The 12,717-nt window shown below is 38.8% G+C and overlaps 1 protein-coding gene across 3 annotated transcripts in view; it reads right to left on the bottom strand.

Moving 5' to 3' along the window:
* The window catches only part of LOC128693552 (dymeclin), a 36,741-nt gene that overhangs the window by 16,554 nt on the left and 7,470 nt on the right, over positions 1-12,717 (bottom strand). For 2 of the 3 annotated variants that reach the window (XM_053783308.2, XM_053783311.2), the window contains exons 3-7: positions 12,288-12,434; positions 11,981-12,108; positions 5,378-5,564; positions 4,963-5,090; positions 3,772-3,960 (exon numbers count right to left, since the gene is read on the bottom strand). In XM_053783308.2, the coding sequence (XP_053639283.1) occupies positions 3,772-3,960; positions 4,963-5,090; positions 5,378-5,564; positions 11,981-12,108; positions 12,288-12,434 (779 nt within the window). The remainder of the gene's footprint in view (positions 1-3,771; positions 3,961-4,962; positions 5,091-5,377; positions 5,565-11,980; positions 12,109-12,287; positions 12,435-12,717) is intronic. The other variant, XM_053783310.2, reaches the window with a different exon arrangement.

Below are 12,717 nucleotides of genomic sequence, written 5' to 3'. Positions count from 1 at the left end.
CGTATAGTTCCTTTATATAAAGGGAAGGGAGACAAAAAAGATTGTAAAAATTATAGAGGAATTAGTTTACTGAGTATACCAGGAAAAGTGTACAGTAGGGTTATTATTGAAAGAATTAGAGGTACGACAGAATGTAGGAATGCGGATGAGCAAGGAGGTTTTAGAGTAGGTAGGGGATGTGTAGATCAAGTGTTTACATTGAAGCATGTATGTGAACAGTATTTAGATAAAGGTAGAGAAGTTTTTATTGCATTTATGGATTTAGAAAAGGCATATGATGGAATGCATAGGGGAGCAATGTGGCAGATGTTGCAAGTATATGGAATAGGTAGTAAGTTACTAAATGCTGTAAAGAGTTTTTGTGAGGATAGTGAGGCTCAGGTTAGGGTGTGTAGAAGAGAGGGAGACTACTTCCTGGTAAAAGTAGGTCTTAGACAGGGATGTGTAATGTCACCATGGTTGTTTAATATATTTATAGATGGGGTTGTAAAAGAAGTAAATGCTAGGGTGTTAGGGAGAGGGGTGGGATTAAATTATGGGGAATCAAATACAAAATGGGAATTGACACAGTTACTTTTTGCTGATGATACTATGGTTATGGGAGATTCTAAAGAAAAATTGCAAAGGTTAGTGGACGAGTTTGGGAGTGTGTGTAAAGGTAGAAAGTTGAAAGTGAACATAGAAAAGAGTAAGGTGATGAGGGTATCAAATGATTTAGATAAAAAAAATTGGATATCAAATTTTAGAGGAGGAGTATGGAAGAAGTAAATTTTTTTTTTTTTTCAACAAGTCGGCCGTCTCCCACCGAGGCAGGGTGACCCAAAAAAAAAGAAAGAAAATCCCCAAAAAGAAAATACTTTCATCATCATTCAACACTTTCACCACACTCGCACATTATCACTGTTTTTGCAGAGGTGCTCAGAATACAACAGTTTAGAAGCCTACACATATAAAGATACACAACACATCCCTCCAAACTGCCAATATCCCAAACCCCTCCTTTAAAGTGCAGGCATTGTACTTCTCATTTCCAGGACTCAAGTCCGACTATATGAAAATAACCGGTTTCCCTGAATCCCTTCACTAAATATTACCCTGCTCACACTCCAACAGATCGTCAGGTCCCAAGTACCATTCGTCTCCATTCACTCCTAACACGCTCACGCACGCTTGCTGGAAGTCCAAGCCCCTTGCCCACAAAACCTCCTTTACCCCGTCTCTCCAACCCTTTCGAGGACGACCCCTACCCCGCCTTCCTTCCCCTATAGATTTATATGCTTTCCATGTCATTCTACTTTGATCCATTCTCTCTAAATGACCAAACCACCTCAACAACCCCTCTTCTGCCCTCTGAAAGAAGTAAATGTTTTCAGATATTTGGGAGCTGACGTGTCAGCGGATGGATTTATGAAAGATGAGGTTAATCATAAAATTGATGAAGGAAAAAATGCGATTGCACCACTCGCATTTTTTCCTTCATCAATTTTATGATTAACCTCATCTTTCATAAATCCATCCGCTGACACGTCAGCTCCCAAATATCTGAAAACATTTCCTTCTTTCAGAGGGCAGAAGAGGCATTGTTGAGGTGGTTTGGTCATTTAGAGAGAATGGATCAAAGTATATGTGGAGACAAAAAACGTTATCTATGGAGGCAAAGAAGGGAGTGTATGAAAGTATAGTGGTACCAACACTCTTATATGGGTGTGAAGCTTGGGTTCTAAATGCTGCAGCGAGGAGACGTTTGGAGACAGTGGAGATGTCCTGTCTAAGGGCAATATGTGGTGTAAATACAGTGGACCCCCGCATAACGATTACCTCCAAATGCGACCAATTATGTAAGTGTATTTATGTCAGTGCGTTTGTACGTGTATGTTTGGGGGTCTGAAATGGACTAATCTACTTCACAATATTCCTTATGGGAATAAATTCGGTCAGTACTGGCACCTGAACATACTTATTGAGTGAAAAAATATTGTTAACCGGGGGTCCACTGTATTATGCAGAAAATTTGGAGTGTGGAAATTAGAAGGTGTGGAGTTAATGAAAGTATTAGAAAGAGGGCTGAAGAGGGGTTGTTGAGGTGGTTTGGTCATTTGGAGAGAATGGATCAAAGTAGAATGACTTGGAGAGTGTATAAATCTGTAGGGGAAGGAAGGCGGGGTAGGGGTCATCCTCGAAAAGGTTGGAGGGAGGGGGTAAAGGAGGTTTTGTGAGTGAGGGGCTTGGACTTTCAGCAAGCATGCATGAGCGTGTTAGATAGGAGTGAATGGAGAAGAATGGTATTTGGGACCTGATGAGCTGTTGGAGTTATTTCTATGTAGCCGGACTTGAGTCCTGGAAATGGGCAGTACAATGCCTGCACTTTAAAGGAGGAGTTTGGGATATTGACAGTTTGGAGGGATATGTTGTGTATCTTTATACGTATATGCTTCTGAACTGTTGTATTCTGAGCACCTCTGCAAAAACAGTAATTATGTGTGAGTGAGGTGAAAGTGTTGAATGATTATGAAAGTATTTTCTTTTTGGGGATTTTCTTTCTTTTTTGGATCACCCTGCCTCAGTGGGAGATGGCCGGCTTGTTAAAATAAAAAATTTAAAAGAAGTGCTGGGGATATTTGTTGTTTAGAGGGTCATCTGAAATGTTACATCTGCATGCCTCTGGCAAGACAGTAATAGTCTGAATGATCGTGAAAGTGTTTCTCTTTCAGATCACCCTGCCTTGGTGGAAAACAGCCAGTGTGTTAAAAAATGTAAAAGGAAATTAAAAGTCAACAAAGGAAAGATCAAGGTGATGAGCATAATAAAAAAAAAATCTAGGTAATAAAAGATCGGATATCAGACTGGAAGGAGGGAGTATGGAGGAAGTGAACGTGTCCAGATATCTGGTAGTGGACCTGGTGGTGGATGGGTCTACGAAAGACAAGGTGAACTATAGAATTGATGAGTGGGGCAAAGGTAGGTGGTGCACTGATGTATCTGTACAGACAAAAAAAAAAAATCCATGGAGGAAGAAAAGGGAATGTATAAGAGCATTCTGGCACCAATACTCTTGTATGGGAAGGGTTTGGGATATTTGCTACTTGGAGTGACATCTGAACTGTTGAATCTGCACGCCTCTGCAAAGTGATGTGTGTGAATGATGGTGTTTTTTTTTTTTTTGGAGGGGGGAGGGGGTCACCCCTGCCTTGGTGGGAGATGGCCAGTGCTAAAAAAAAAAAAAATCCGACTACAAAGTTTATGCAATCAACAGTTCATCTGGTCACCCCAGGAACAGCATGGGCTAGCTCATTTGGTGAAAGAGGTTACCAAGCAGGGAGAATGGGAACAAAGTAAAACTGTTCTCTAATGGTAAAAATTCCTTTAAGTAAACAGTTGCTATGCAAGAGGAGATTATTTTACAAGGTCAAAGAACTGATATTATATTAAAAATACTGCTGGAAACCATAAGAATGACAAATGTAAAAAGCTTCTAAATCACTATCATCAAAACAAGAGAATGCCCTTTGTAAACTTAAAGATACAGTATGCTGCTGTGGAGAAGCCTTCGCCTGAGATCAACAGCACACACAAACGAAATGAGATGGGGATAGACTATGTCTCAATAGTGTGAATTTTATGTGAAAAGATTATCAAGTTGATCAGCATTCCTTTAAACACATTCTCTTTAATTATACAACATTAAGAATTCCTAAACAAAGATTAGTTACATGTACAGCATCATATAGTATTACTAAAATTATCAATAAATAATTGTCAATTTTGAGATACCATGAAAGTTCTGTGCATGAAGTAGTGCCTGCCGGTATGGATTTCTTGTAGTACGATCAGCTGTATAGTGGTTGGCAAGCACCAAAAGCAGCAGTACACTCTGTGAGGCTAAAGGAGATTCTGGACCTTTTTTACTTGAGTCTTCTCCACTTCCAACTAACCCCAAGGTCAGCACATTCCATAGTCCAGCTGAAGAAGAAGAGCAATGTAAGATAAAAAATTCAATAGAAAATACACAAATTCAACATGTACTGTGCTTGTAGATGAATGGTTCAAAGAACCGACATGTTAAATTAGACACATGTGCAACTCTTGGGTATCTTTCTTGAGGAAACATTTCGCCACACAGTGGCTTCATCAGTCCATCAATCTTGATGTATTGACCACATCGACTCAAGGTTGAGGGACTGATTACCTCATTCTCCTCCTGTTCTTCAAGTTTATCCTTTGTATGGACTGATGAAGCCACTGTGTGGCAAAACGTTTCCTTTCGCTTACTTCTTTGTTCTCATAACTCTATGAATCTCCCTGTTTCAGGTAGAGGGCCAATACTGAAAGAGAATTTGCCTATATGAAAAAAAAGTATTTATTATTCTTCCTAATTTTTGGATGTATTTTTCTTTTCTTTTTTCTTTTTTTGTACTTCTGTTGCCAGGTACGAGAACTTTAGTCTTCTTGTGATATTTTGCTTTTTTTTTAAGCAGTTCAGAAAGTTTTTTGTTCCTTCTTCTGTAAATTTGTTTTACTTTCTCTTCCTATCTTCGATTTCCTAACGAGAGGCCAAATGCTCATTGTTACCCCCTCATGAATTTTTGGTTTGAGTAGGTGTCTAAAGGTTTTATCTTATCTGAGGTTATATCCATCCAATCTTGATGAGAAAAAGGATTATTTACAAAATAGAGCAAAAGATGGCAATTGTAAGTAACTGTTTCATGCCTGGTGCATATTTTTTTTTTTTTTTAGCTGGGTGAAGTACTGTGTAACTAATGTGGTGTGAAAATACTAACAATGATAAATTCTATGGAAGTAGAAAAAATACGATTGTGTATTTAACTGATCTTTATATTATCCATATTCCTGTTCCCTTAATAATGGATATGCAAGTGCCCATTATGTATATAGTAATAATATGATTTCAACAAGCTACCATTGTTGTAACAATGTAAACATAAGTCTACTACAGGAACATACAGGCTAATCCAAGTACAACGCTGCCACCTTCAGATTTAACAGGCTGCTTGTCTTGGGCCATGAAACGCTTTAACAAAGTCTTGACAAACAGACAGGCATGAATGGAAGCACGACCAGTCATTAGCATTCTGTAAGAAATATACAAAACATAATTCTAAGAGAATTTATTCTACTATCCACAAGGTATATTGCATATGAAGAAACAAGAGATAAATTTAAATTAATCTTTACAAACATACAATCTTAAATTTCTGAAGCCAATTTCACAAACTAATATATTAATAGCACACACTGTACTTTTTGAACTTAATGTAGTATATCATATGCCACTATTCATGTGCAATATGGTATGACTGCTGCAAAATTAAATTTCATGATGCTTAACAACATGATCATCATAGATGTTCACACATACTTGAGAATAGTTAGGTAGCACAGCTCCCCCGATGCAAAGACCAAAGCTGATGTGAGAACTAAGAGTGTGGTTGTGGCTTCATGGTGAAGGGAGTATGTGAGGTCAACCAAAGGTACATCCACTATGATTTCAACTAGGCTTGTCACCAGATCCTCCACTAGATTTGAATTATCTTCTGGTAATGTACCTGATTTAATTAGCAAAGGCATTAATAATCAATTTAAGGTTGTCTTCCATGTAGGTTTTAAATACACACAACAAAACAGATGTCAACTAAAAGGCATTACTGTACTGAGTTCTGGAGCAAGTACTGTAAATGCATTTTTGTTGTTGTGGAAAATAGATAATAGATTAAAAGCAATTGTACTATGCAAGCTATATAAATACTGTACAGTAATGCAGTGATTATTTTTCACCAAGACATGGTAGCCTGCAGAAGAAAAACACATTCACTATCACTTTCTTCCTAACAGCCTCTCTAGCAGCACAGCCATCATGGTCCAATGTTGACCAACCGAACAGAAATGCCTTGATAAGACTTTCAAAGTACAGTCACTGTACTTCCTACCTCCAAAGTTCAGTTTCCTTGAATCTTTTCCTATTTTAATGGTCACTCCAACAGCATGTCAAATCTCAGACCATTTGTCTTAATTTACTTCAGTCTAGCAAACTAACATATGCCTGCTGGATGTTCAAGTCTTCCAAATTCTCCTAACAACCTTTACCTTAGACATTCCAAACATCTCTGTCCACTCTCACTATATTTACACATCCTTTTAATCAACCTCTCTTGCTCACAAGTAGAAGAAGGAACCGTTTTACAGCATTTCAGTAATACAGCAGTTTTCAATTATACCCATTCTTCATAATAAATATACTCACCACTCACAATAAGGTATATATACATTTTTAGGTAGTAGGTTGGTAGACAGCAACCACCCAGGGAAGTACTACCGTCCTGCCAGATGACTGTGAAACAGAAACCTGTAATTGTTTTGTATGATGGTAGGATTGCTGGTTTCTTTTCTCTCATAAATACGCTAGATAACAGGGATAACCTTGCTACTCCTACTTACACTTTGGTCACACTTCACAGACACGCACATGCATATATATATATGCATACATCTAGGTTTTTCTCCTTTTTCTAAATAGCTCTTGTTCTTCTTTATTTCTTCTATTGTCCATGGGGAAGTGGAAAAGAATCTTTCCTCCGTAAGCCATGCGTGTCGTATGAGGCGACTAAAATGCCGGGAGCAATGAGCTAGTAACCCCTTCTCCTGTAGACATTTACTAAAAAAGAGAAGAAGAAAAACTTTATAAAACTGGGATGCCTGAATGTGCGTGGATGTAGTGCGGATGACAAGAAACAGATGATTGCTGATGTTATGAATGAAAAGAAGTTGGATGTCCTGGCCCTAAGCGAAACAAAGCTGAAGGGGGTAGGGGAGTTTCGGTGGGGGGAAATAAATGGGATTAAATCTGGAGTATCTGAGAGAGTTAGAGCAAAGGAAGGGGTAGCAGTAATGTTGAATGATCAGTTATGGAAGGAGAAAAGAGAATATGAATGTGTAAATTCAAGAATTATGTGGATTAAAGTAAAGGTTGGATGCGAGAAGTGGGTCATAATAAGCGTGTATGCACCTGGAGAAGAGAGGAATGCAGAGGAGAGAGAGAGATTTTGGGAGATGTTAAGTGAATGTATAGGAGCCTTTGAACCAAGTGAGAGAGTAATTGTGGTAGGGGACCTGAATGCTAAAGTAGGAGAAACTTTTAGAGAGGGTGTGGTAGGTAAGTTTGGGGTGCCAGGTGTAAATGACAATGGGAGCCCTTTGATTGAACTTTGTATAGAAAGGGGTTTAGTTATAGGTAATACACATTTTAAGAAAAAGAGGATAAATAAGTATACAAGATATGATGTAGGGTGAAATGACAGTAGTTTGTTGGATTATGTATTGGTAGATAAAAGACTGTTGAGTAGACTTCAGGATGTACATGTTTATAGAGGGGCCACAGATATATCAGATCACTTTCTAGTTGTAGCTACACTGAGAGTAAAAGGTAGATGGGATACAAGGAGAATAGAAGCATCAGGGAAGAGAGAGGTGAAGGTTTATAAACTAAAAGAGGAGGCAGTTAGGGTAAGATATAAACAGCTATTGGAGGATAGATGGGCTAATGAGAGCATAGGCAATGGGGTCGAAGAGGTATGGGGTAGGTTTAAAAATGTAGTGTTAGAGTGTTTAGCAGAAGTTTGTGGTTACAGGAAAGTGGGTGCGGGAGGGAAGAGGAGCGATTGGTGGAATGATGATGTAAAGAGAGTAGTAAGGGAGAAAAAGTCATATGAGAAGTTTTTACAAAGTAGAAGTGATGCAAGGAGGGAAGAGTATATGGAGAAAAAGAGAGAGATTAAGAGAGTGGTGAAGCAATGTAAAAAGAGCAAATGAGAGAGTGGGTGAGATGTTATCAACAAATTTTGTTGAAAATAAGAAAAAGTTTTGGAGTGAGATTAACAAGTTAAGGAAGCCTAGAGAACAAATGGATTTGTCAGTTAAAAATAGGAGAGGAGAGTTATTAAATGGAGAGTTAGAGGTATTGGGAAGATGGAGGGAATATTTTGAGGAATTGTTAAATGTTGATGAAGATAGGGAAGCTGTGATTTCGTGTATAGGGCAAGGAGGAATAACATCTTGTAGAAGTGAGGAAGAGCCAGTTGAGAGTGTGGGGAAAGTTCGTGAGGCAGTAGGTAAAATGAAAGGGGGTAAGGCAGCCGGGATTGATGGGATAAAGATAAAAATGTTAAAAGCAGGTGGGGATATAGTTTTGGAGTGGTTGGTGCAATTATTTAATAAATGTATGGAAGAGGTGGTGCGTTGAGGTATATGTGGAGTCAAAAAACGTTATCTATGGAGGCAAAGAAGGGAATGTATGAAAGTATAGTAGTACCAACACTCTTATATGGGTGTGAAGCTTGGGTGGTAAATGCAGCAGCGAGGAGACGGTTGGAGGCAGTGGAGATGTCCTGTTTAAGGGCAATGTGTGGTGTAAATATTATGCAGAAAATTCGGAGTGTGGAAATTAGGAGAAGGTGTGGAGTTAATAAAAGTATTAGTCAGAGGGCAGAAGAGGGGTTGTTGAGGTGGTTTGGTCATTTAGAGAGAATGGATCAAAGTAGAATGACATGGAAAGCATATAAATCTATAGGGGAAGGAAGGCGGGGTAGGGGTCGTCCTCGAAAGGGTTGGAGAGAGGGGGTAAAGGAGGTTTTGTGGGCAAGGGGCTTGGACTTCCAGCAAGCGTGCGTGAGCGTGTTAGGAGTGAATGGAGACGAATGGTACTTGGGACCTGACGATCTGTTGGAGTGTGAGCAGGGTAATATTTAGTGAAGGGATTCAGGGAAACCGGTTATTTTCATATAGTCGGACTTGAGTCCTGGAAATGGGAAGTACAATGCCTGCACTTTAAAGGAGGGGTTTGGGATATTGGCAGTTTGGAGGGATATGTTGTGTATCTTTATATGTGTATGCTTCTAGACTGTTGTATTCTGAGCACCTCTGCAAAAACAGTGATAATGTGCGAGTGTGGTGAAAGTGTTGAATGATGATGAAAGTATTTTCTTTTTGGGGATTTTCTTTCTTTTTTGGGTCACCCTGCCTCGGTGGGAGACGGCCGACTTGTTGAAAAAAAAAAAAAATGGAAGAGGGTAAGGTACCTAGGGATTGGCAGAGAGCATGCATATTTCCTTTCTATAAAGGCAAAGGGGACAAAAGAGAGTGCAAAAATTATAGGGAAATAAGTCTGTTGAGTATACCTGGTAAAGTGTATGGCAGAGTTATTATTGAAAGAATTAAGAGTAAGACGGAGAATAGGATAGCAGATGAACAAGGAGGCTTTAGGAAAGGTAGGGGGTGTGTGGACCAGGTGTTTACAGTGAAACATATAAGTGAACAGTATTTAGATAAGGCTAAAGAGGTCTTTGTGGCATTTATGGATTTGGAAAAGGCGTATGACAGGGTGGATAGGGGGCAATGTGGCAGATGTTGCAGGTGTATGGTGTAGGAGGTAGGTTACTGAAAGCAGTGAAGAGTTTTTACGAGGATAGTGAGGCTCAAGTTAGAGTATGTAGGAAAGAGGGAAATTATTTCCCAGTAAAAGTAGGCCTTAGACAAGGATGTGTGATGTCACCGTGGTTGTTTAATATATTTATAGATGGGGTTGTAAGAGAAGTAAATGCGAGGGTCTTGGCAAGAGGCATTGAGTTAAAAGATAAAGAATCACACATAAAGTGGGAGTTGTCACAGTTGCTCTTTGCTGATGACACCATGCTCTTGGGAGATTCTGAAGAGAAGTTGCAGAGATTGGTGGATGAATTTGGTAGGGTGTGCAAAAGAAGAAAATTAAAAGTGAATACAGGAAAGAGTAAGGTTATGAGGATAACAAAAAGATTAGGTGATGAAAGATTGGATATCAGATTGGAGGGAGAGAGTATGGAGGAGGTGAATGTATTCAGATATTTGGGAGTGGACGTGTCAGCGGATGGGTCTATGAAAGATGAGGTGAATCATAGAATTGATGAGGGGAAAAGGGTGAGTGGTGCACTTAGGAGTCTGTGGAGTTTGCCTGGAATTTACCTGGAGAGAGTTGAGACAAAGAACTTTGTCCCTGGAGGCAAAGAGGGGAATGTATGAGAGTATAGTTTTACCAACGCTCTTATATGGGTGTGAAGCATGGGTGATGAATGTTGCAGCGAGGAGAAGTTTGGAGGCAGTGGAGATGTCATGTCTGAGGGCAATGTGTGGTGTGAATATAATGCAGAGAATTCGTAGTTTGGAAGTTAGGAGGAGGTGCGGGATTACCAAAACTGTTGTCCAGAGGGCTGAGGAAGGGTTGTTGAGGTGGTTCGGACATGTAGAGAGAATGGAGCGAAACAGAGTGACTTCAAGAGTGTATCAGTCTGTAGTGGAAGGCAGGCGGGGTAGGGGTCGGCCTAGGAAAGGTTGGAAGGAGGGGGTAAAGGAGGTTTTGTGTGCGAGGGGCTTGGACTTCCAGCAGGCATGTGTGAGCGTGTTTGATAGGAGTGAATGGAGACAAATGGTTTTTAATACTTGACGTGCTGTTGGAGTGTGAGCAAAGTAACATTTATGAAGGGATTCAGGGAAACCGGCGGGCCGGACTCGAGTCCTGGAGATGGGAAGTACAGTGTCTGCACTCTGAAGAAGGGGTGTTAATGTTGCAGTTTAAAAACTGTAGTGTAAAGCACCCTTCTGGCAAGACAGTGATGGAGTGAATGATGGTGAAAGTTTTTCTTTTTCGGGCCACCCTGCCTTGGTGGGAATCGGCCAGTGTGATAATAATAATAAAAAAAACATTTTTAGGCCCAGCTCTATTGCTCACTTAATAGATGATAGTGTAAATATGTTTGTTATCAGGCTTTTACATGCATTTGAAAGTAATAAAAAGGCTATGATTCACTTTACGGTGATTTTCACTTTTCAGCGGTAACTTGGAACCTAACCTGCTGTATAAGTGAGGTCCTCTTGTAGTGTGGCACAAGGATATGTACTTGCCCCAATAATATTTTTAATTTATATTGTGTACTGTAACTGATTTACCAGAAGCAATAAACATGAAGTTCTATCAAAAAGTTCCTGAACTCAAATTATATGAATATGTTTGCAGATGATACAAAAATATTAGGTACAACAAAATTGATGGCAAATCTCTACAGAATGACTTGGGTAAACTGAACAAACAGTGTGATTATGGAATCTAATATTAATAAATGCCATGTAATGGAAGTGAGAGTAAAATCAAGGTACATGAAGAATATATACTGTGATAAAATATTGAAAGTATCAGAGAAAGAGAGCTCTAGTAACAATAAAACTGTCACTGAAAGATCATAAAAAACTGAGAAACTTTTATACTACTTTGGAAAAATATAAAATAGCTTTTAAATATATAGATGGAGAAATGCTAAAAAAAAAAAAACAACCTATTTACAACATTTATTAGGTCACAGTTGGAATATGCAGTGGTGCATGCACACGGGCATGCGCGCACACAAAAAAAGGGATAAGTTAAAAAAAAAAAAACAAGAGCCACAAAATGACTATCAGAGTTTTAAAAAAAAAAGTTACGTTAAAAGGCTGATAATACTAAGATGCCCCTGCTGGCTGATAGGAGGGAGAGAGGAGACGTAACCATATTTTTCTTTTTTTAACTTCATTGGCCATTTCCCATCAAATTAGACTGATGTAAGATCGTAAAAGGACATGAGAGATTAGACAGAGAGAATATTTTAGTACCTGCAGAAGAGATAACAAGAGGCCATAGTTGTAAACTGAGGAAGAAGTGGAAATGAAAGGATACTAGAACCTTTTCTTCACAGTAATAGATCAATGGATTGAATTAAATGATGATGTAACAAGTGCTACAACCATTGGAAATTTAAGAAAACTTGCATATAAATAAATTATTGAAGCTGGGATACCATGAGTATAACTCTGTAACTGTAACTACAAACAGACAAGAAATAGATAATTACGTAACAATCTGTTAGCTGATACGATTGCTTACTCTAGTTTTTCTTGTATGTCTCACCTTCTGTGGATGGTGGAGGTGTCTGCAGAACTTCAATTACTTCCTCTTCTGACAAATGTTGCACAAGTAACTTACATACACAACGAACAATAAAGAGTGCATTGTATGCTTGCCATGTGAACACACTGCTGTAGAGAAAGAACTAGATGTCATGGGAATAATCATGATAGAGTATTGCTGGAGTATTACTATTAAAAACTATATACAGTATACAGCACAGTAAATGCAGTACATAATTACCATAAAACTGTTTTGTCAGACATATACACAAGCACTACCAGTGGCTTTCCTTTAGCTCATCACTTACTTGTCACACTGTGCTGATGCTTTGAGCTCAGTTGCTCTGGAAAGGAACACACGTATGAGGGCTGCAACATTACCACTGGTTGCATGGTTTTGCAGAAGTTCCATGTAAAGCGACGTCACAGATTCCTCCAAAAGACGATGGTCTGCACTGTAATTTACCATCAATAAACAAGGACATATAATTTTTTCTTGAAAAAAAAAAAAAACAAGAAAAAACAAAGGTAATACAGAGTAAGTGATGGAATAAAAACAGATGAGGCTGTCACACTAACTGGATAACTATGCAATCTAGTCAGACATGAGAGAGACTGATTACAACTCGTCATACATTACATGTACTGAATTTAGAAGTTCAAATAACTAAAAATACATTCTTAATGTGGGCGATGATAAAATTAAGCATTCTAATTAAAATACATGTACAGTAGAAC

The sequence above is a fragment of the Cherax quadricarinatus genome, chromosome 57, assembly GCF_038502225.1.
Source record: "Cherax quadricarinatus isolate ZL_2023a chromosome 57, ASM3850222v1, whole genome shotgun sequence".
NCBI lineage: Eukaryota > Metazoa > Arthropoda > Malacostraca > Decapoda > Parastacidae > Cherax > Cherax quadricarinatus.
This window is presented reverse-complemented; position numbering and strand designations above follow the sequence as displayed.